A 23,182-nucleotide genomic window follows, 5' to 3' on the forward strand; every position below is an offset into this window, starting at 1 on the left:
TGCTTTGGGTCTTTATTGAGTGGTTAAAGACCCAAAGAAGACTCTGCAGCCAGGAGCACGCCCAGGCCGAGGTCCCCAGACCAACACCCCCTCCCCGCCGCCCGCCCCCCCCTCAGTCCCCAGCCTTTGGCCAAGCTCCGACTCCTGCTCGGGGCGCAGATGCAGCTTTCAGCTGAGGGTCCGCAGCTATTAGCAGCCGGCCCAGGGAGGGAAATTAATGAAGGGACCCTAATAAAAGACAGCTCAGGACGGCAGGCTAACTCGCTCCGAGCAGTAATTAACTTTTTTTTAGCAGCTCATGAAGGTAAATATGCCATCGGCCCTCGTCCAGTCTAACTCTTCTTTATTAAAAAGAGCAGAGCTATTCATGGGGAGCTGACAGTTAATCTGTTTCCACCCCCCCCCCGAACTATTTTAAATTACTGTGTGATGTTTGCAGCTCTGTGATGCCCAAATGGAGAGACACCTTCAAAAATCAGGGAGGGAGGAAGGGGCACAAGAGCCCCAAGGGTTTGAATAGAGGAAATCAGCGGCTCTGCTGATTAGGGAAACCCTCTGGAAGGTTCGCCTGCCCCAGCTTGTGATTCCAGCACTAAAGAGGCTGAGGTGGGAGGGTCACTGTGAATTTGAGGCCAGCCTGGACTATGCAGTGAGTTCAAGTTCAGCTGAACCACATAGCAAGACCCTGTCTAAGAAAATAAATAAAAACAAACCTGTAGGTCTTGTCCAAAGTTGTTGCTAGGAGAAATAATAGACACTAAAAATCAGAGCTGGAGGAATCTGCAGAAGGACCTAGTCCGGCCACAAGCTGATGAATATTGGTTTAACCCTGGGCCTGCCAGCCTAGGAGACTTTTTGTTGGTCAGCCTGAACCACTCAGTAACTAGAGAGATTTCTAATATGAACTCAGCTTCCTGAATCTACCCAGTTCTCTGGCTTCCCCAAAATTTAAATTCTAAGAAAAGGAGAAACCTCTCTGTATTCTAAGCTGCCAACAGTACTCTGGCTGGCTGTGTAGTTCACCCAAGCTGTCCCTCATGGGCTTGTGACCAGCAGGGTCCCAGGTGAGTGTCCTGGTGGATTCCACTCATGCTGTCCCAGGAACCAATAGACTTCAAGGGCCTTCAGAGCTCTGGGGCTGCCTGCTCCACAGAGAATAGGGTGATTGTGGAATTACAGCCAGGCCAGATCCCGTGGGTAGCTTTGCCAGGAGGGATGGGGACCCCAAGACTCGAGGCCCTCTGGGAAATCGCTCAGGGTGGGGCGTCAGGCTCTTGATGCCCAGAAGCAACGCACTGGTCATTGTTTCCCATGTGGAGTAGACGCTAAGTGTGGTGAGGGCTGGGACTTTTTCCTGCTTCCCTCTGTGTCAAGATCGCAGAATTTTATTACGATGTAGGAGTAAGTAGGGATGAAGGCCCTACATGCTGCCAGCTTCTAAGTGGCTTTTATCACAAAAGCTGTCTGGAGGAATTAAATTCACAGCAACAGAACACAGAGCAGCAGTCCCTGGCCTGAGGGAGGAAACCCAAGCCAGTGTTTTTCCCTGGTGCAGAATCTCAGCTTTGGCTCTGTTGCACAATTATGTAAAGATCCTTTGCACTACATTGTGCTGCACACTCACAAATAGTTACAACAGTTTTTAAAATCACTTTTAAGAGAGCCATAGATTGTAGGGAATTACAGGCTTCTTGCACGGCCCAAAATTAAAATAAATAAAACAAGCTTTCAAAGCAGAATATGCACTCTCTGGCCACAGGCCACCTGGTTTTGGTCTGTGGGAAACCCCTCCCGTGTGCCTCTCTCCCTGTCCTTCTCTCACACATGAGTTATGTGCTTGTGTGAGGTGTGATGGAAAGACTTTCCGTGTTCACAGTTGTAAAGTTTTATTACAGTGGAAGCCACACTGTCACGGCCCCCTAGAAGGCGCCTTGCTCTGGGCACTTTTTCCCCCTCACTCTGGCTGCTTTCCACCCCAGTTCCGCAGGTGTCTTGGTGCCTGGCGATCGCAGGTGCTGACCTGTCCCGGTCACTGTGGCCTTGGGGGGTCTCTCTGCCAGATGGCACGGCAGGGCCTTCACCGCATTTCTGATGATGTCTGGTGAAGGCGCTCATGCCAGGGACCCCAGCGCACTCCATAAAGCAGCAAGAAGGCCGGGGCATCGAGGCAGGGCTAACCCAGAGGCACCCACCAGAAGCCCGGAACTAGGCCAGTGCCCCGGACAGAGCCAGGCGGCCGGTCCGCAGGAGCTTTGGGGGAGGTCGGAGGGGATGGCACGAATTTGAGCCCCGCTGAACAACTCACATAGCCCAGGTGCAAAAGAGCCCACCTGTGCTGTGTGAGGCTCTGAGCTCCGGGACGCAGCTGAGGGTGCACCCGGGCACCTGCTTCATGAACACGGTGGTCACACTCCACAGTCACTGGGGTGTGACTCCATCCAATTGACACCCTGCTCTTGGCAGAAAGCTCCATCACCCTTACTGCCTTTCATTTCTCGTTTAGTTTGCTCTTGCTTTGCATTCTGTATTTCCCGTGGAAGAGAAGCCATGTGGTACTGAGGCCTGAGCGTCCAACTGCCTCACTGGCCTCACTGTCTCACTGGTATGTCTCAAGGTGCATCCGTCTTCCTACAAATGACTCCAGTGCATCTTTTTTGTGGCAGAGTAGTACTCCATCGGTGCCAGGCCACATTTTTTTAAATTAAATATATCACTTCCAAGATCTAGCTATTAGGAGTTGTGCTAATATTTCAAGATCACTAATCTTTTCAAACTTGTAAAACAGAAAATTCTAGAATTTAAAAATGCATCCACCTTGAGACTATTTGTTAAGTGAAGCAAATAGGGCACACATGTGTAAATCCAATCCTTCCTTGTTTCTCTGGTGTAAGAAACTAAACGTGTAAACAAGGACCAAAATGTATACTAGGCCCTGTGAAATAGGGGGAAAACAATGGAATGGGGAGGGGAACAAGCAGAGCAGGGGGCAGGGAAAAGGGAAAAGCTTAAAAAACAAGAAAAGGAGGAAAAAAAAGCTTTCATAAATGGGCAGGAGGAGGGGCGGAGGGAGGGGAGAGGAGTGCGGGAGATGAAACAGGTGTCAGCACAGGCGTGGATTCCCCGTGAGAAGTGTGGTCGCTGCACGGCAGCCCAGCAGACACCGTGGGGACACGCCTCGTGCCTTCCGAAGCTCTGGCGGTGTGCAGTCTCCGGGCCAGGCCCACCCCGCCGGCTGGGTGAGGACCAGAACCGGAGGCGCTGGCCCTGGGTCTGCACAGCGGGCGGCCTCGCATGGGCTCCGCAAGCTTCAGACCCAAGCAAGGCTGCCGCTGGCCTCCTCCTGCGGGAACGCTAGTTTTGCAACACTCTGGATGTCAGCAGAAAATTCTAAAATCCCAGAACAGCTCTACTTTTTGTATTATTTGCACAGAAAGAATAAGCCTCGCAGGCCATGCTGGACATGGGAAAAGTCAGAGAGCAGCTGGGGGCGGGAAGGGGGCACCGGCTGGTTGGGAGCACGGGCAGAGCTGGCCACAGCTGAGGCACAGCGGCAGCCGAGCGCTTGGGTTGTTTGGTGGACCTCGCAGGCCTGGGGCCGGGGCCTGAGCATCTATAGGGAGGATAATGGAGTGCCGTATAGCAAATGTGGAGGTTTCCTTTTGTCCTGTTTTTGAGGTCCAATATTGTTCTCACCGTTTTATTTTGTTCTGATTGTCTTACTTTATTCAAAGTTCTGTTCTGATTGGTTTTATTCAGTTTTGTTATGATCTGATTTTGCTATCTGATGGAACGGACAACTATTGTGAAGATAACAGGATATACTGTGGTAGCCGTTGTTGTTTTCCTATTGTTCTGCTTTGAAGTTCTCTACCAATTTCCCTGCTTGTTTTGATTGGACTTATTGTTTTGTTTTATTGGGTTTTGTCTTTAAAATAAAATTTGGGGGCTGGGGATTTAGCTCAAGCGCGTAGTGGTGAGTTCGATCCCTGGTACCAATAAAAAATAAATAAATAATAAAATTTTAAAAAAATAAGCCTCATTTTCACCATATCCTTCTTGATACTTTTCAGACTAAAGCTGTAAGATGGAGACTCTAGATCCACTGAAAATCACTAGAGCTGGGAAACTCAGAAAGCTACGTGAATATCACCCTAATGCCCACCACCCCAGTCTTAATCAGCAGCGGAAGACAGTCCCAGAGCTGTTTCTCCCAGTCGGCCTTTAAAGTTTAACAGTGAGAGACTGGTTAATGATAAATGCATCATAAAACCTTCCAAAGGAAAGGAGAATGTTTTGTGGACCATTTTGTGTGTGTGTGTGGCAGTTTTTAAACTATTAGTTTTTAAAATCAACACTTTTTAATGGAAACAACTTGAATCCAAAATCTGTCACAGAATTTTGAGGCCCATCTAAACAAAGGTGAATGAGAAATTGTCTCTCTTTTTGGTCAACACAACTTCAGCTCCTTATAACCTGTTTCTGGTGTTAACCCTGAGACTTGAATATAATTCTGGCTGCTTTCTATCTGGGAAGAGCCAAACTGAGTAAAGACGTCTGCGGGGAGAGCTGTATGGATGCGCTGGTTAATAATAGCGATATCTCTGTATTGTAGAATTCAAAATGTGGCAGCCTTACAAAATGTCAACTCTGGCATGTTGTTTAAATTTATTACTGTGGGGTCTCGGAAACACTGTCCTATGGGATCTATAAGTATGTAATGTTTAGTAAATACTGAAATATATGCAGGTTTTAGGAAAGAAAACAAAGAAAAGCAAGGCATTGTGGCACAACCTGTAATCCTAGCACGTGGGAGGCTGAGGCAGGAGAATGTTCTGCAAGTTTGAGACCAGCCTGAGCTACAAAGTGAGTTCGACGTCACCCTGAAATGCATAATTAAGCCCTATCTCAAAAAGAAAAAAATTACAGGGGCCAGCCTTCTAGCAGGTTGAGGCAGGAGGATCACCAAGTTTGAACTCCACCTGAGCAAATTAGATCCTGTCTCAAGTTTTAAAACAAACAAAAATAATTGGAGGCTGGCCTTGAATTCACTATGTAGCCCGTGTTGTCCTTAAATGCATGATGGTCTTCCTACCTCAGCCACCCAAGTGCTGGGACTGCAGGCACACATGACCCGGCCCAGGAAAAATATCTTCTAAAGGCTGGGGATGGGGTTCACAGTTTAGCCTAAAGCTCCTGGGTTCAGTCCCCCTTGCTGTAAATAAGTGAATGACCCTTGCTACTAATTCAAGAGAGTCACTGGAAAACCAGCTTGATTATGACCCAGGCCCATGCCAAGGAAACAGGACAGAGGGCCCACGGCTCACTGTTTCTCTGGTCAGGTCCCCGAGGCCGTTTCCGAAGCTGCCAGGGGAGGGGCTGCCCAGACTGCGGGACCCACGCGTGCTTCTGTGCGGGGCTGTTTCAGCAGATGCGGGAGCGTGGAAAACTCCAAGCCCGGATCGTGGCCCAGGTGTCCCTGGTTCCCTGGGCCCTGTGTGCCCGGGCCAGGCCGGCCTCAGTGGCTCTTCTGCCACTGAGGGGGTCACGAACTCCTTTAGGCCCCGCAGCAGCCCAGGAGTCTGGCGGAGCCAGAAGGCCGCAGTAAAAGCGCATGAAAGGCAGACGACAGCTGTGGCCACGCAATCAGCCGTGCGCGGCTCTGCCACGGGCTGCAGCGGAAGGCTCCTCTTTCCGATTTTCCGTGGCCTTCAGCGCTTCCATTTCTTTCCGCAGCAAACAATAGGTAGAGGCTCGGGCCCTTCCCTGCTATCTGGCCGGCTGAGTCTCCTCCAGCACTGGACGGCCCTGGAGCAGCCAGAAGAACAGCGAAGGTGGGGTGTGGGGGAAATGAGGAGGAGGTGGGGAGCGGGAGATGCGGAGGGAGGAGGGGGAGGGAGGGGAGCACGCGGATGGGGAGGGAGGAGTGGGGGGGCTGGTCAGGGAGGGAGGAGGAGTCCAGGGGCTGGGCCCAGGGCCTAGGCTCAGTCTGGGAAGAGCCCTGCCACGGTGTCCCCAGGGCAGCCAGATTCTGCAAACCCTCCCACCCCCACACCCCACTACCTCCCCACGCCCCCACTCCCCCTACCCCCCACCCCCGCCGCTCTTAAGGATAAAGACAATGGGGGATCATTTATAACACACCAAACACCTGCCAGGGCGGTAGGTGGTCCAGAGAGTTCTCTGCTTCTTCCCTGGCGGCACTCAGGACTTCAAAGCTGGGGTGCGTATGGGTTGTCCTAGTGAGAAGGCTAAAAGTTTATGGAATTCACCAGTCGGGAGTCCAAGCCTGAGGCAGAAGAATCCCAAGGCTGAGGCAGGAGACTCTCAGTAGGTTAGAGGCTAGCGGGGCTACGCAGTAATTTCAAAGACAACCTGACCCACACAGTGAGACTCCGGAGAAGCGCACCCCACTTGTCCAAGTCAGGTGTGCAGCTGTGGGATCATCAGGCTGGGCTCTGGGGAGGGTGCACTGGTAACTCCCTCACTCCCCACCTGACTCTTACCTAGGGGTACTCAGCCCCTCATAGGCAGCCCATGGTGCACGCCTTAATCCCGATGCTGTTGGAGGCTGAGTCAGGAGGATCTCAAGTTGAAGTCCAACCTGGGCAACTTAGCAAGTTAGCAAGACCCTGTCTCAAAATTAAAATGGAGCATGGGTTCGAGGATAATATGCAAAGGCCTTGGGTTCAATCCCCAGCATCCGCCACACACATCTGGTAAAGGGAAAGTGAGTCCTAACAAGGCCTCAGCACCTTAGAACACAAATAGAACCAGTGCTGGAACCCAGCTAGGTTGAGGGGGCGCCCCGGGAGGACGGGCTGACCTACATCCCCCTCTCCACCTCTCCACCTTGGACCCCCGCGGTAGGAAAGATCCACAGCCGTCACAGGGAGAAGTCCCCACTGGGCTGTCAGAACCCGCACCAAAGCCACCAGGCTGGGACACTGCAGGCCCAGGAGACCACAGTGCAGCAGAGCCCCCTCACGGCTGGTGGGATCAGAGTGGGATCAGAGCAGTCTTCCTCAGGTGCGAGGTGAGGCAACAGGCGTTTCTAACTGCTCAGGTGACAGGAGCCCCTGAAAAGTCACTGTATGCAGTTGGTGCAAAGCTGGGTATCTGGGGTGGCGGAGAGCCTGGGCTCCTGTGATCCACGGCTGGTATATATGGGGTCCTGCTCTGCCCCAACCACAGCCCCAAGTCTGGGCCTGGGGGAGCACCGGAGATAGCCAGGCCTGGGTGTGGACCCACAGGCTGCTCTTGCTTGAGCCAGACACAGTGGCTATAATCTCTGTGCTCAGGAAGCTGAGGCGGGAGGATGGCAAATGCCTGCCAACCTATGCTACGCAGAGACCTTGTCTCAAAAAAACAAATAATAATTAAAACTAATTAAAACTAAGGTTGCTGGGCCATTCACCCATCCCTGCATCTCCTACTTGGACCATGTGGCTATGGGATCAGCTCCCCTCGCCAGCTGGGGAGGTTTCCCAGTATCGGAAGAATGTCCTATGGTGTGCCCAGAGCGGGCCCAGAGCTGTCCCTGTAGGAGGCCACAGGGCTCATCACAAGTGTCCCCAACAGTGTCATCAAAGCTGATGTCTCCAGACCCTCACGGCCATCCTCTCAAGTGCTGAAAGCATTTGTATGGGTTAGAGGTGTGGGGCCTTCTGCCCAGTGCCAGGGACTCATTTATTCTTAGGAATAACAACACAATCTTTGAACCAGAAGGCAAGTTCCAGCAGGCACCCCTTATGTGAAAAGCATGAAAACTAAACAAAAACCTTGAGTTAGATTAAAACAGTTACTAAAATATTACATGAGTATTTGCTACACAGGTAGGGGGGTTCTGACATATTTCAGGGGAAAGTATCTTGCTTCAGCCAAAGCAGGCACAGATACAGCGTTCACAGGGGGGATGCCTTGAACAACCATCATTTAAAAAAAAAAAAAAACACATGATTTTCTTAAACGTGTTCTCACAGACACCCTCCCCCAAGGGTTTTCACACAGAATGTAGTCAGTTTTAAGCCAAGGTCAACCAGAGGTCACTCATTTCTGCGTTGGAGATGAAAGTGAGACTCGCACAATTTTTATTCCTTTTGAAGAAGTTCTGACTAGGTAATTAACAAAGATTAGAAGGCACAGCTATTCACATATATTGTCTATTCAAACTCACTCTGAATATTTTCTTTTTTTTCAGCAGGAGTTTGCTTTTCAAGCCAACTAGCTTGTTAAAATGCTGAATACAAAATCAGCCTCCAGTAATGAACAGATAAGTGCTTGCACCTCACAGATGTGTGCGCTGGAGAGAACCATTAGGGGTCATGGTCCAGGCCCTTTGGGTGACAGATGAGGTCTGCAGTCTAAAGGAGTCAAGGGTAAGAACCAAGTTTCTACACATGCCCCCAAGAAATTCCAAATTTACAGTTTTTTGAAATGAAGTTTCTCTGAACTTTGGAGCATTCTGTGATTGGGTTGTCATTTAAATGTTCTCTCTCTTGCTCACTTGTTCACTAATTGATTTCTTAGAAACTGTGCCTGTATAAAGCATTTCACTGTTATTTTAGGGCTGAAGTCTCAAATGAGATTCAGCGTTTTTCTCATTTCTTAGCAAAACACTTCATCAAACACTGCCCCAAACACAAGCCGTCTGGCAGAGGATGAAGATCATCTAGGAGCTTTGCTCTGCCCCTAAGAACCTCATCGGTGAGAGGAGGTTAAATATGACACACAAAACTTATGAAAATTAGATACTTTATTTATAGCTTCATCACATGAATGACTTTCTTGCTCTTCAAGATGTAAATACATACTAGAATAAACTCTGTAGAATATACAAAAAATACATAATTTTCCCATGAAAATTTTCTTTATAATAAATAGAAGGGAACACGTGTGTGGTTGATCCGGGTAATTCTCCGTGTCTGCTCGGGTTTTCAGGCTGTTGATTTATTTTTAATCTCTTGAAAGAATGGGGGAGTTCCCCTCCCTTAAAAGGTCGAGATGAATAATGCATGAAGCAATCCTCCCTCCTGGTTTTTCCCTTTTCCTCCACATTTTTCCTTTTGATAGCGAGTTCAGCCTAAATTTCCACGCTTGCATTCAGTCGCCACAAAGCCTACAAATTATACAATGACTTCTAACCTGGCCCTCTCACAAAGCAAGTTTTTCCTCCCCTTATAAATCATAAGAGGCAGATGGCCCAGTGGGGAAGAAAAAGGAGAGGACGGGACAATAGGCATTGCGACGAATCTGGGGAAAGGGACAAAGTGCGCGTCAAAGAGGGAAAGTTTGGTCTGACAGGTGAAGTTCCCACCGCCCGCAGGCCGGGCTGCAATGGGAAGCAGCAGGTGCCGCGCGCTGCGGGGCTGCGAACAGCACTCCTGCGGGAACCCTCAGCTGCCGGGACGCACGGCTTCCTGGCGACATTATATCTCGTGCAGGCGCGGAGGGGACCGGAGCGCGATCAGTTGCAGGGCTTCTGGGCGATGCGCTCGCCGCGGGGGCCCGGTGAGCGCCCACGGCCGGGCCACAGGTGGGCACCGCTCAGTGGGTGCGGGAGGACCGCGGCCCCCTAAGGCCCGCCGCAGTCCCGGGCCAGGGCCAGGTGCGGCGCGTAGCGGTGCTTGTCGGCGGGCGGCGGCGGCCAGTAGTCCAGGTCGGACCCGGCCGGGCTTCCGGGCGACAAAGTGCAGCTGTGGGGGGAGGTGGCGCTGGAGGACGCCGCAGAAGACGGCGCGGGGCTGGCGGTGCAGCTCCACGTGGGCGCGGGCGACGGGCTGTCCCCGCTGCTGCGGGGCGCGGCGCCCGCCACCTCGGAGAAAAGCGCCCCCGGCAGGCCGGCCCCGCACTGCTCGGCCAGCCGCAGCGTCTCGGTGAGCGCCCAGATGTAGTTGTGCGCGAAGCGCAGCGTCTCGATCTTGGTGAGCTTGGCGTCCTCGGGGAAGGTGGGCAGCACCTCGCGCAGCGCGTCCAGCGCCGCGTTGAGGTTGTGCATGCGGTTGCGCTCGCGGTTGTTGGCCTTCAGCCTGCGCGTCCTCTTGATGCGCTGCGCCGTCTCAGCCGTCTTGGCGCCACGCGAGGCCGCCCTGGCTCGCGGGGGACGCCGCTTGCCCTCGAGCCCGGGCCCGGGTGTCCGTTCCGGCCCGCAGCCCCCAGTGCCCGCCGCCCCCAGCCTGGCCGCGCGTGCCCCACTCTGCGCGCCCCGCTCCTCGTCTTCGTCCTCGTCTGCGCTGGACGACAGCGGGGTCAGCGCGGCCGAAGCCGGGGAGGCCGCGCCCAGCAGCACCAGCACGTCCTCCTCCTCCTTTAACTGCAGGGTCTCGGATTTGACGAACATCCTGCGGAGGAGAGCGGGGACGGGCGGGGACACGCGTGAGTCAGGCATGGGTGGGGTCGCCACGGGGTCGAGGCTGCGCTGAGAGCCGGCGGGGGCGCGGCGGGGAGGAGGACCGGCCCTGCCGCTCGGGGGCGCAGCGCCCCGCTCCGGGACGCGCCACCGGGGAGCCGGCGCCACGCTCCGCGCCAGACTCTGAGGCTGATCTGGCGCGGGACAGCGCTGGGAGAGGCCGGCCTGCAGCGGGGACACCCACCTGGCGCACTCGTCCCCGCGGCCGGGCGCTGCAGCCGTGGCTCCACGGGGAGCCTGGGACCCCAGAGTTTGGAGTGCCCGGGGTCTTGTGGACTGGTGGCGGTGCACGCCTGTCACTCAGCCCTCGGCTCCTGGCACGCGACTCCTCGGCTCTCCAGTTAACGCGAAGCTGCTTGTGGCTCAGTGGTTGCGTGTCTGGCACACGACTCTCCTTAAAACCCCTTATATACCCCCCAGAAAACAATCGGCTCTGCCCCCGGGCTCCCACCCTCTCCCCCCACCCCGACCCGGGCCCCGCGCCCCCGCCTCCCCCCTCACTGATCCTTTTCATTGTATTATCATCATTCAATTCTTTCTCTTTCTTTGCCCCTTCCCCCTCCCCGGGCCCCTGCCATCCATCCATCCTCCGGCCTCCTCCTCGCCACCCGTCCCCTCCCCTTTATCTCATCAGCATAAAACGGTTCCAAAGCTCTGCTCGAGGCTCTAGGCTGCACCGAGCCACCGAGCTGCCGGGGCGCACGGGTCGAGCTGCTGTGCGGTGGCCGCGCGGTCTTTTGTGATTGGCGGCTCGCGCTCGGCTGGAGCGTGCCGCTAATTTATTAATGAATGGGGTTGCGAGGCGCAGCTGGCCAATCAGCGCACGCGGGCTCCGGGAGGCCGGTGAGCCACGCGCGGCCGAGCCGCCGCCTTTCAGCCGCTCATTAGGGGCCCGGCGTGGGGGCGGGGGGCGCGGGCGCGGGCGCGGGGACCCGGGCTGCAGCCCCCGCCCCTCCCCGCCGCGCGCACCCACCGCCCTGGCCTAGATGCTGGCTCCGGGGCCGCGCTGGGGCTTGGAATTAGTTAATGGGGTCGGCATCCCGGGACAGCGGCGAGCGGGTGGGGCTGGCGGGTGTCTCCTGGCACAGCCATTCGGGGGCTACGACGAACCAGGACAATCCGGAAGAGGCAACCATTTGGTTAGGGAAGGCGAAAGACGTGGGTGGCAAGCGCGCCTGGGTCTGGGGAGGTGGCGAAAGGCTCTGGGGTTCTCCGAGGCGCCACCTCCACAAGGACGATGGGGGGCGCTCTGAGCGGAGGTGACAGCAGGGCGCCTGCAGCTTTCACCCGACGCAGACAGGCACCCCGCGCCACGCAGGCTTGGCGGGGCTGTGCCAACCCGGATTAGAGAGTGACGGGACAGCTGAGAGGCTTCCGTGCGTGGGCAACACCGACCCGCGGGGCTGTGCCAACGTTCCGTGACCTGTGCGCCCGTCCTGGTGACTCGGCTGCTGCTCCGTGGGGAGCGGGAGCACGAGGCCACTGCACTCCGAGGCCCTGCTCCGACGCTGCCGGCTCTCCCGCTCCCCACGCTCACGCCACCTTTGTGCGCGGAGCCTTTTCAGCTCCTGAGTCCGCGCGCTCCGGGAGCTTGCCGAGCCCGCGCCGAGTGGCGGGAAGGAACGGGGACAGAGACGGAGAGGCGACCTCCATCCCTTCTGCAAATCTAGTGCAAACGAGGCGTGGTTGGAGTGCTAGGAGCCCAGAGGGGCGAGAGAAAGCACACTCTGCCTTCTGGGTCACTGTTTTCCTCGGTCGTAGGCATTAAAAATAAGTTGCATTTCAGAGAATCGTGCTGGAAGCAGGCGGCTGGTGTTCGGGCAAGATTGTAATTTCCCCCCATGCAGGGGGGCCTGCAGCAAGACCGGAAGGCGCCGAGGGAAGAAGGTGAAAAAGAGCTCTACAGCTTCCACACTTCCCTGTCTTGAAATTATTTGAAAACTGTCATTTTCCACTTGACTTTGTTTCCATCTTTTCACTTTGTAAAACAAATTCCCTGAGTTAAAAAGCATTATGTCACCCTCCTTTTTCAAAACAGCGTGATTTCATTTGTTACAAGCGCCATAAAGAAAAAAAAGAAAAGAAATACACATTCAGGCTCCTCCGCACACAGCGTCTGCCCCCTTCCTGTCTCCTTGGGGTCTCTGTGCAGGAATACAACTTCATGAGGGAGTTTAAGAAGCAAAAGATAGGCCGGCAACGCAAGATGCCTGAGACTAGTTTCGCTGCATGCCTACACAAGCACTACTAATTCTGCAATTGAAATTGTGCATATTTGTGATACAGCTAGCATTGTTATACAGCCAGTGATCACTCAGATTAAAGCAAATATTCTTCTCACAGTCCCCCTAAATGGAAATCTGCCAGTGGTGCAGCTAGGCTGGCTGGACAGGGACTAAGGGAGTGAATGTAAGGTTTTTGTAAATTTGAATGGAATAAAGGTTGAGAAAGCTAGATTCTGAGGAAAAGTTAAAAGGTTGCTGAAAAAAATAATGGGGAGGAGCCATGGTGGGCCCACATACACCCACCAAGAGACAGGCCAGCAGCTTGATGTAACAGAAAAGAAAGAACAGGTTATTTTACTATCAGTCAAAACATCTCTCTTTAGACAGACCACCTGAAGTTCTTGGCTTGGCTAGCTTGGGAGAGCACAGTTGGAATCCCAACCAAGCAGAGGGTTACTGGGAAATCAACCAGCCCAGTGTTGCTCTAAATAACAAAGGGATCAAACTAGGTCAATGCATAGTGCTAGGGAAATGCTCATTGATTGCTTTAAGTGATTGTAATGGTTTTTGGGTGTTTGACTCCTCAGTTTTTATATTCTTCTAGGATTTTATGATTCACCAAAAGGGCATTTGATGGAAGCAATACTTTCTCCATGTTCTGTAAAAAGTTAATAATGCACATGTAAATATATCCCGTGCAGATCTCAGGAAACGGTAACAGGGTAGCATTAAACTACACATTCCCTATTCTTGAAGTCTCTTTTGAAAGGAAAAAGTATCCAACACTGTTGTGAAACTTGGAGTTGCACACATTTGATAGAAACGGTCAATGATGCACTGAAATACCAAGATGTCTGTGGCTCATAGAATTTTATTTTGAAAATAAGGACTTCTTGGGGCATATAGGTAGGCATTAGAATGTTATGCAAAGTATTGTTTAAAACTGCTGTGTTAGGTTGGAACTCGAAGAGTTTCAGGTGTCTGTGCTGCTGCTTAATACTTCTGGAACTATGTCTATGAACAGTGCCATTTAAGAAAAAAAAAAAAAAAAAAAAGCAGCAGCGGCCCAAAGATGAGCTGACAAATGCTCCTGCCACCCAGAAGCCAAGCGTTCATGCTCAGCCGCCTGGACAGCAAAATTCTATTTGTTCAGCATTTTGCTCAGTTTTGCTAAGGAGACAAAAAAAGGAATTTCGATTTGCCAAGACGTGACCAACGCCAAATACCCTTAGCTGGACGCTTCTAGCACTCTTTTAAACAAATTCAAGAGGCACTTGTGTGGTCTCAAAGATTGTCCGGATGAAACGAGGCTGAAATGTCCGGGGCGGGGGAGGGGCTGGCTGAATAGACGGCGGGGACGGCGGCCGGCGGGGTCCCAGGCGTGAACTGTCCTGAGGGGTCAAACTGTTCATCTTCAGCCCCTCTTTCAGAGTGCAATCCTACTTTACGAGAACAAAAGCTCAAAGCGGGCGGTTATCACGAAATGGGAACACAATGATTTAAACCCGTCCCAAGGCTTGGAAAGAAAGGGGCCGGGTCACCGTAGCGAGGGGGGCGCAGCGGCGGGCGGGGCGGGGAGCAGCGCTGCAGAAAGCCTTTGTTGCTTCTAAGAAGCTTGAACTCTGAGACGACCCAGAGCCCTAAAGTTTAGGGTAGGTGTTGCTGTGGGCCACGGGCTACATCCCGTCCACGCTTCGACCTCACAAGTGGCGGAGGGAACAGACGGCCCCAGCGCCGGGCTCCGGCTACCGCATAGGAGTCCGGGTGGCTGCGGAGCCGCCGAGCCCAGAGGGGGCGCTGGGCCGGGGGCGGGGGTCCCGTCTGCGCCCACGGGGCTGCCCTTGGAAGCCTAAACCCTGCTCCTCGGTTGCAAGTGTAGAGGTAGTGAGAAGTCTGCAAGCCCAAGCGTCTTTCCCCTGCACGCCGCTGAGAGCTCGCGGCCGGGCTGGGGACGGTTCCCTTCCCGGGCGGAAAGGACGCCTCCAGGGCTCGGGGCTGCGGGGAACGAGCGCCTCAAAGTTCGGCCTGAGGGCCGGTCCTGTCCCAGGAATGAAGGCTCGGAGAGAAATCGTGGGATCTCACTCTCTGCCTCCTTCCTGGCCCCCCGCCAGCCCTCCCCCCCCCCCCGGCCCGAGGCACACCGTGGGATCCCCGCCCCGGCCGAGCCCGGGGCCGAGGCTGCACGCGCCGGTCCGCCTTCGCGGTCGCCTCTTTCCCGCCGTGCGCCCTGGGGACGCCGAGTCCCGGCCGCGTCTCCCCACCCTTGAGCCACCGGCTGCTCCTGCGCCCCTCTTCCTTTCCCAAGGAAGAAAATCACTGCAGGATTCTCGCCCTTGCTGGGGAGCCTGCTGCCTGCTTTCGCTCTGATGCGGGAAAAGATTGGGGAGCTGGGGCCCCACTAGGCAGGGCACCTCCTCCCTAAACCCCCGCGCCTGCAAAAAGGGACACTGGCCGTCCCGGGAAGAGAGCACTAATCGCTGAACCAGGAGACAAACACGATTACCAGCTCGGAGCCCTGAGTCAGAAAGTCCCATAGACTTGAAGATGTTAATCCGCAGCATAATCCTTCCTTTGGCGTGTAGGAATAGCGCGGCCACAAGAGTTGTTTTGTTATTTATATTGGCGTTTAATAAAACCCAGCCCGGGCTGAAAAGCTGCCCTTCGCCTATGGTAATTAATTCCCTATTTCTGCGACCCAATTGTCCGCAGACAGAGCGGCGGCCGCGCGCCCCGGGCCCGCGCGGGGACGCTGCCCTCGTGCGCCACAGCCACCGAGCGCGTCCTTTTGATGGCATTCAAGGAGTTTTCCCTGGGCGTCTTCTGAACTTCAAGGACCCTTTTCTTCCTGTGTCTCTTGAAAAGCAGGGCGAGCTCGACCACCTCCGTAGGACTTAGTGATCTGGTGAAAGGCCCGTTGGGGTTTGTGTAAGGAGGAGGACCGACAGAAAGGAAACTTGGCAGCCTGCTCTCCTGCTTGTAGCTCTGTCCCCAACCTGGGGACACAAACTTATTCAGAGAAATGGATAAAGACTTTCAAAGCCGCTTCCCCCTCTCCTCCCCTTCCTTCTCCTCCCCTCTCACTGAGAAGGGACACAAAAACAAACCGAGAAGCCACCTCAGTTCACTTCTGAAGACGTGCAAGTGTGCTGTGGTTTGTTGCTGAGATGCATTACAAGAATGCGGGTGGGCCCAGAAGTTCAGACCTTGAGCAGAGCTTTCTTAATTCACACCTTTTGGGCCAAGATATCAGCCTTCGACTTAAATTTATTCACTGAGTCTACATCCAAAATGCACTTAACCTAAGCTCTGACCAGCTCCGAAAAAACACTAACGCACAACACAGAGGCGTCTCCAGCTGTAGTGCATCCAAGCAGGACGCTTGAAAACGCAAGCACAAAAGATTTGAACGGAGAGTAGTGGCCCATGCCTGTAACCCCAGCATTTGGGAGGCTGAGGCGGGAGGATCAACCTGAGTTTAAGGCCCGCCGGGGCTACATAGTGACTTCAAGGTCAGCCAGGACTACGTAGGGAGACCCTGTCTCAAAAACCATGTACATGGCGACTGAGTGTTGTATAGGCAGTAGAATAATGTGTTACAGGGGTTGGGGGCGAGGATGTTTATTTTCAGGAAATCAATGGGATTTTTCTTTTGAGATAGGGTCTTGCTGTTCAACCCAGGCTGGCCTCGAACTCGACGGTATCGTCCTGCTTCAGCCTCCGATTGGTTGAACTTTGGACGTGCGTCACCACGTGCGTCAAGAACCCCATCATTCACGGTCAATCTTTCTAGGGGATGCATTCATTCCCCATCCCACCCCCACCCCGCCTCCTCGAGCGCCCTGATGCTGGTGCTAAGCGCCCTGCAAGGCGCACGGGGGACAACTCCAAGGCACCCACGGCCGGCTGTAGGCCGGGGTGGTGGGACAGTGCCGCGAGTCTGGTCGCCCTTGGGCCGCAGGCCGGCTCCGGACCAGGAGGGGCGGCCACGGTGGGCGGTGCGCCGGCCTGAGCACTGCACCAGCAGTTGGGCTACGTCTTTATCCAGCTCTTCCAAATCCCGCGCAAGTCACAGAAACAATTCCGAATTCAACTAAGAAAATACAGAGCGAACCATATGGCCTGGGTGGCTCGAGTCGGCTGTATTCGCCTGGAGACAAAGGAGGGATTGAGAGTTGAAGGAAAAGAGAAAAAAACCAACTTTCCGGCTGATGAAGCTGTTGTGCGGAGGCAATGATCCCAAATCTGAAGGCTTTATGCGGCGGCGGGACGTGCAGGGTCACACGGTGCACCCTGCCGCCGAGCGGAGCCGGGCTGCGCGCAGCACCTGGGAGCGAGGTCGCTCTGTCCTCTGAGCCCGACGGAGCCCGGGCTGCGGACTGAGTTTAGGAGCCCGGGCCGCGCGTCGGCGGGGAAGGAAGGAGGCGCTGCGGGCCCAGCGCCGCTCTCGCGCTGTCCTAACGAAACGAACCCGAGCGGAGCCGGGCGAGCGCCCCCTGCAGCCCGCGCCCCGCTCGCAGCCTCTGGCCGCCGCGCCAGCGCCCCCTGGCGGGCCTCGGACAGCGCGGCTGGGCGCGAACCACCGTGAGCTCCGGAGCTGCAGCCACGCCCGGAAGCCCAGGTGGCGCGCGCACACGCGCACGCACACCTTCCTCTAGTGCGTGTGGCTGTCTGATTAGAACCGCGTTTAGGGACAAGCCTGCTGGGCCCCGAGACTTCAGGTACCTTCCTGACTCAGCCTTGGGCCTCCGATCCCAGGTCTCCAGCGCCTCTGTGGGCGACGCCGTGTCCTGTGTCCTGCCTGGCACACTCGGTTCCAGTCGCTCGCCTCGCGCCTCTGTTCCCCTTCCGAAGTTCCCGTGCCCTTCATTTCTATCTGGAGATCGTGTGTCAGCAGTGCTAGTGACAGGGACTCCGGCCTGGCCCTGCCTTGGGCTTCACATCCTGGGGCCAGGCCCCCAAAGTTGTGTTTCCCGCTGTGTCCTGTCACTTTGCAAAATGAGCTTACCAGTCTGCTGGGTCGGACAAACCCCAAGAGTATGCGATGCCAGAAGGCTTATTTCAGCATTTGATCTGCGAGTTAGAATGAGTCGCAACTGTCAAATCTAGAGACAAAGAACAAACATGTAACGATGCGTATTTTACATAATTATTGTGGTAAGTAAGCTTTAGCATGAGTGCTGCCACAACAATGTCAGGAAGACTCTTAAGATCATAAGCTGGCAGGTGTTTAGTTTTTAAAGAATCTCAGTATTTACACAGACCCAGAGCAATATGCAGGGTGACTGCATGGACAGGGAATCACACTCAGCCCAGACAGGAAATGTTCCCTACTGTTATATTCTTTTGTCACTGGTGAGTAGTAATTTAAATTTCCTTCCTCATGCTTGCTAATAATATATCATTAATCAAAAAATGTAACTTTTTAAAAATACTAGACTTAGCCAGGCATAGTGGCACACACTTGTAATCCCAGCACTTGGGAGGCTGAGGCAGGAAGATCTCCAAGCATTCAAGGCCAGTGGGCTACATAGTGAGACCTCTCTAAATTCATTCATTAATCTTAAAACTGTTAGACTTCTGGAAAGTGGTTTTGCTTTTGGAATCTTCATCAAGCTTGGAAGGAAATTTCAGACCAGAAACATCAAAAGTGGGATCCTGAGAAACATGTATTCCTCTTCTTTCCTTTCTTTTTAGATTTTTATTAGTGCATGTCTTGAGTGCATGATTGCATTCATTGTGAGGAACTTCAGAGGTTGCTGTCATTTTAAAAGTCATTTGGCCAACACTAGGGAGGCTGAGGCAGGATAAACTGGAGGCCAGCCTGGACTACATAGTGACTTCAAGGTTACCCTGAACCACGTAGTGAGACCTGTCTCAAAAATAAATAAGTAAATAAGTAAACCCTTTAAAACTTGAGCTGTTACTGTAAATACTGTTTACAAGAAACAAAACATAAGAGTAGAAACATACACTAATTTCAGTATATGTCTTAAATTGATTTTCCCAGGGAGCTTTCTGGATGCTAGTATTTTCCGTATTCTGACTGAATCACATCTAATTTTCAGTGTGGTGAGTACACATCCTAGGGGTTTGGTGCATTTCTAAAGAAAAATGGTTGCACATGTCTCAAAGAAACACCTTCCCTCTCTTAACAGCTCTTGCCAACAGGAAGCCCTATATTTCCAATGCATCTTACATGTGCTTCTTCCTGAACGGCCGCAGTCGTGATTAAAAGCGTTCCTCCTCTTCCGGCTATTGCTTGAAGATAAGGCGTATGTAGCTACTATTTTAAAAATAGGTGCTGGGGATTTAGCTCAGCGGCATAAGCACCTGCCTTGCAAGCAGGCAGTCGTGAGTTCGATCCCTGGTACCGATAAAAAATAAATAAATAAATAATCAGGACCAGAAAATGTGCAATTGTGTGCTTCACTTTCTTAGGCTTTAGCCTTTGGCTTTCCCTGGAGGACTGGGCTGTGGTAGGGCCAGACTAAGAACTGCAAAAAAAGAAAGGATTTGCAAGAAGATAATAGCATTCTCAGCAAATTCTCTTTTTCTCCAGGGTTTTTATTTTTGAGAACTTGAGGGTTTGTTTTCTCTTCAAGGAATAAAAAGACTAACCTCAGAATGCAATAGTGTGCAGAAAATGCAAGAGATGTTTCCTAAGGGACTTCAGGGTAGAAGTCTACCAATAAACTTGGAAAAAATAAAATGGACTACAACAAAAAATAAAACTCAGTGTCAGTATTGAGTCAACCCAAATGATGTTAGTGTCCTACATAGTGTCATACATGACTGTCCCCACTCTATGTTTTTGATTTTGCTTCTGAGGAGAATCTAAAAATGCCACTAAAAACTGGAGAAAAATAGCATTCTTGTTTACATAAGTCTTTGAGTCTTGCTGCAGCTTCACAGTCTCATGAAATGCTCACGGCATGGCTTCCTTGGCCCATCCTGGAGTTTGGTCAGCACTTGCTCAGTGGCTCACTACAGGCTAATTAAGGAACAGTGCCCCATTGGGTGGCAGGCTTTTCTCTGCTGCTGACCCAGAAGGACTGTGCTTTTCTTCCCCTGTGGAATTTTAAAATAATGGTAAAGAAAAGCATGCGTGCCGTCTGGTAGAAATCAGTGGTAGAGTTCACAGTTCCAGGGAAAAACAGTGATTTCAACTGCAGTTCTCTGGAAATTAGAATTTCTCTTTAATAGAAAAAAGAACGCAGACTATGTAAGAAGAAACAAAACCAGGCACGGTGGCTCACACTTGTGATCTCAGTACTCAGGGGGCTGAGGCAGGAAGACTGCCTTGAGCTCAAGGCCAACCTGAGCTACATATTGAGAGTCTGTCCAGAAGGAGGAGAAGGGGAAGGAGAAGGAAAAGGAGAAAGAGGAAGCGGGGAGAGGAAAAGGGGACAGGGGATAAGCGGTGAGGGAGAGGAGGACGAAGAAGAAGGGAGAGAGGAAGAGGAAGAAGAATGCATCCATGGCTGCAGAGCTCATCGACTCCTCTTTCATCACCAGTTCGTGAGTGCTAAGCTGAAATCTTGGTCAGTGTGGCTTTGTAGAGATGGCACCAGCGCCTCTCCCTCCCCTTGTCTCTTCCACTGGCACGGACTGAGCAGTGTATGGTTTGTGGCTGTGCCACAGCCGTGTGACACCAGTGCCGGTGCTGCTGATACATTGTCCTCTAAGGGACGATGCCCTCTGCAGTTCTGTTCCTCTTCCCTGTGACTCAGGCTGCCCAAGGGCCCAAAGGAAGCAGTGCTTTTTCTGGAGTGTTTTCTTAAAGACTTATTCCTGCCAAATCCCTGCTGGAGGAAACTTGGAGGAAGGAACTTCTGTATTTCTACCGAGAAGCAAGCCTATCACAACAAGATCCTGGGCCAGGTAGGAATTATTATTATTATTGTTATTGTTGTTAATTTTTATTTTATTTTAAAGAGAATAAAATCAAACAGAATAAAGCCCATCAAAACAAAACAGTAAAAGTGATACAGGACCTCAAAACAGGATGATAGGAAATCCACAATGGCTACCATAATGCTTCTTGTTTAAAATTGCTACCCATACCATCAGACATAATAAAATCAAACAAAACAGAACAGAATAAAACCAATCAGAGCAGAACATTGAATAAAACAAAACAATAAAATGGAGCAAAACAAAATAGAACAATGTTTCAGAAACAAGATAGGAAGAAATCCCCTGTATTTGCTGTCCTGCATATCTGTCATCCTCTCAAAGATGCTCAGCCTATGGGCTCCAGGCCTGCAAAGTCAATCAAAGGATATGAGCATTAAGCTGTTTTTGTACCTCAGTTGCTAACAACCAGCAACGGGGGAGGAGGAAGAGGGCTGTTTTCTCCCAGCCCATGTGCTAAGTTGCTCACAGGAAGGGTGAATTAACTTCTTTTTCTCCTGAGCTCACATGGCTTCCACCAGCTCGTGGGAAAGGCAAATTCCCAGGTAGGAACTTTAAGGATGTTTCACTTTGTCTTCACACAAATCTCAGTGAGACCATTATTGTCATTTGCATTTTCATGAAAAGGAAACTATTGCCCAAGATCACTCATCCTGGGAGGGCAGGGTCTTGTTGATACCTAGCCTGACCCTTCCAAACTTGTGTTGTCTCCTCTAATGCTCTCTCTCGCCTTTTCTGAAAAGCAAAAGATTCTTTTTGGTTTCATCACTGTCTATTCTCATTGTTGTTATAAAGATGTCTGTTATGGTTTGTGTCTAGATATCCCCCCCAAAGCCTCATGCAGTCATGGGAGAGGGCTTTTCAAAGGTGGCTGAATCTAAAGGTTGATTCATGGTCCTGTGCTGAGATTCAGGGTGAGTGCGACATCCACTCTAAGGCAAGGAGCCTGCACACAATATAAGGGACAGAAATATAATGTGGCAGAAGAAATTTCAGGGCAGTCTAATATTGAAGCCATCACATGACTACTGTTGGGGGCTTTTAGCCAGATTTATGTTAAGAATCAAGAGTAAAGAGCCCAGAAGAATTAAAAGAGAATTTAAAATTTTAGAAAAAGGCCTACTAAGAGAGTCCACCAAGAATGTCTGCCAAACCCAGCAGTCATGTCTGAGTAAGCCTGATAACAGAACGTTCCTTTCTTTTTTGTAACCCCTGTTTTTACAGCTGTTGTGTAGCCAATGACCTTGCCATGTAACACAGGATGTTCTTTACTGCCATTGTGTAACTAATAGCCTTACAATGTGACTGGAGACGTTCAGATTCCCTAACAACTCATGTCACCCAGCCCTCCAATCATGTGGGCCACATCTGCCTTTGTACTTCCCTGCATCCTTTTACTTTACAAGCCCCCAAACCCCACCAACCGTTGGGAGAAATCCTAGTTAGAAGCCCACCAGTGTAATGAGATGCCTTTAAACTTCCTCAGTGGCATTTCTTCCTGTGTCTGGTCTGTTTTCCACAACAGAATGGCTTAAAATGTTTGGCCAGAAAGGAAGCTGTGGCCAGTAAAGCTGTGGACTGGAGAGACAGAACAGAGATCTCCATTGCTGAGAAGAAACAGAGAGAATAGAAAAGATGGCCTGCAGGCATCCCAAGAAGCAGCACACTCTACCCTTTGCAGCCTCAAAATTGCTAAAATGAAAGACTGCTTTGAGAAGAAAGCTTCAGTGCCCCGTGTTCCAGAATGGTGGCAGCCAAGAGCATTCTTTCTCACAACTGAATTTAGACTGGTCAGGGATCCAGGCAATAAATCTCTACAGCCAAGAGAGTGGGAAGCCTGGCTGCTACTACAGCTGGCAGCAGACCTTGCATCATCTATGTGGTGCTGGTTTTAGGCACATGCGGAATGACAGAGTTGTGGGGTCAGGATGGCTTACACTGATTTCAGATGAAGGCCCGGGAGGCCAGGCAATGTGCCCTTGTGCAAAGCTGTGAGTGTGAAGCCAGAGGTGCAGTGGAGGACCCAGAAGTTTGCAGAAACCAGGAACACAGGTCATTTGAGGAAAACTGCAAGGAGGGAGCAGAGTCAGTGCAAGAAAAAGCTGTGGGAGCTACAACCACCAGAAGTGCCATAGGAGCAGAGCAACCCAAGCCCTTTGAAGTTCATATCTTGCTACAGATTGCTACAGATGCCGCATATGGAACTATAGGACCTAATGTTTGCCCTGCTGTATTTTGGAATTACTTTGATCCCTTTGTATTCTCCTGTTTGTAACTTTTGGAATGGAAATGTCTATTTTGTGCCATTGAATGTTGGTAGTGTTTAACTTTCTTTTCATTTGTACAGGGGCTCAAAGCTAAGAGTTTATCAGGGAACTGGCCAAGATCCCCAACTGCCTGTATGAGGGGTACAGTCAAAGGTTGAAATAAGAAACAGAAAAATTTAGTAATGCATGGTGGGGGCCTGGGAAGTCAATGCCTGAGGAGGGGCAGAGACAAAGGCTTCTGAGCTTCCCACTGTAGATTAGCCAGTGGTAGGGAAGGAGGTAGCATGCATTTCCAGGAACAGCATAGAAGCAGTGATAGAATGGGCAGGTTTAACATCACAAAGGGAACAATCCAACATCTATCCTGTCAC

At 51.9% G+C, this 23,182-nt stretch overlaps 1 protein-coding gene across 1 annotated transcript; it reads right to left on the reverse strand.

Moving 5' to 3' along the window:
- Window positions 1-8,773: 8,773 nt before the first annotated feature.
- On the reverse strand, window positions 8,774-10,794 carry Neurog2 (neurogenin 2). The gene is made up of 2 exons (XM_063224410.1): window positions 10,590-10,794; window positions 8,774-10,337 (listed from the first exon to the last, which is right to left on the reverse strand). The coding sequence occupies exon 2, from the start codon at window positions 10,334-10,336 to the stop codon at window positions 9,572-9,574; it is 765 nt and encodes a 254-aa protein (XP_063080480.1). The 5' UTR covers window position 10,337; window positions 10,590-10,794; the 3' UTR covers window positions 8,774-9,571.
- Between the last annotated feature and the right edge of the window lie 12,388 nt (window positions 10,795-23,182).

Source organism: Cavia porcellus, unplaced genomic scaffold (genome assembly GCF_034190915.1).
Source record: "Cavia porcellus strain 051 isolate PalLab524CR breed Dunkin Hartley unplaced genomic scaffold, mCavPor4.1 scaffold_14, whole genome shotgun sequence".
NCBI classification, from domain to species: Eukaryota; Metazoa; Chordata; class Mammalia; order Rodentia; family Caviidae; genus Cavia; species Cavia porcellus.

Coding starts and splice junctions, on each gene's coding strand:
- Neurog2 (XM_063224410.1), bottom strand. CDS start 10,336: ATGTTCGTCAAATCCGAGACCCTGCAGTTAAAGGAGGAGGAGGACGTG.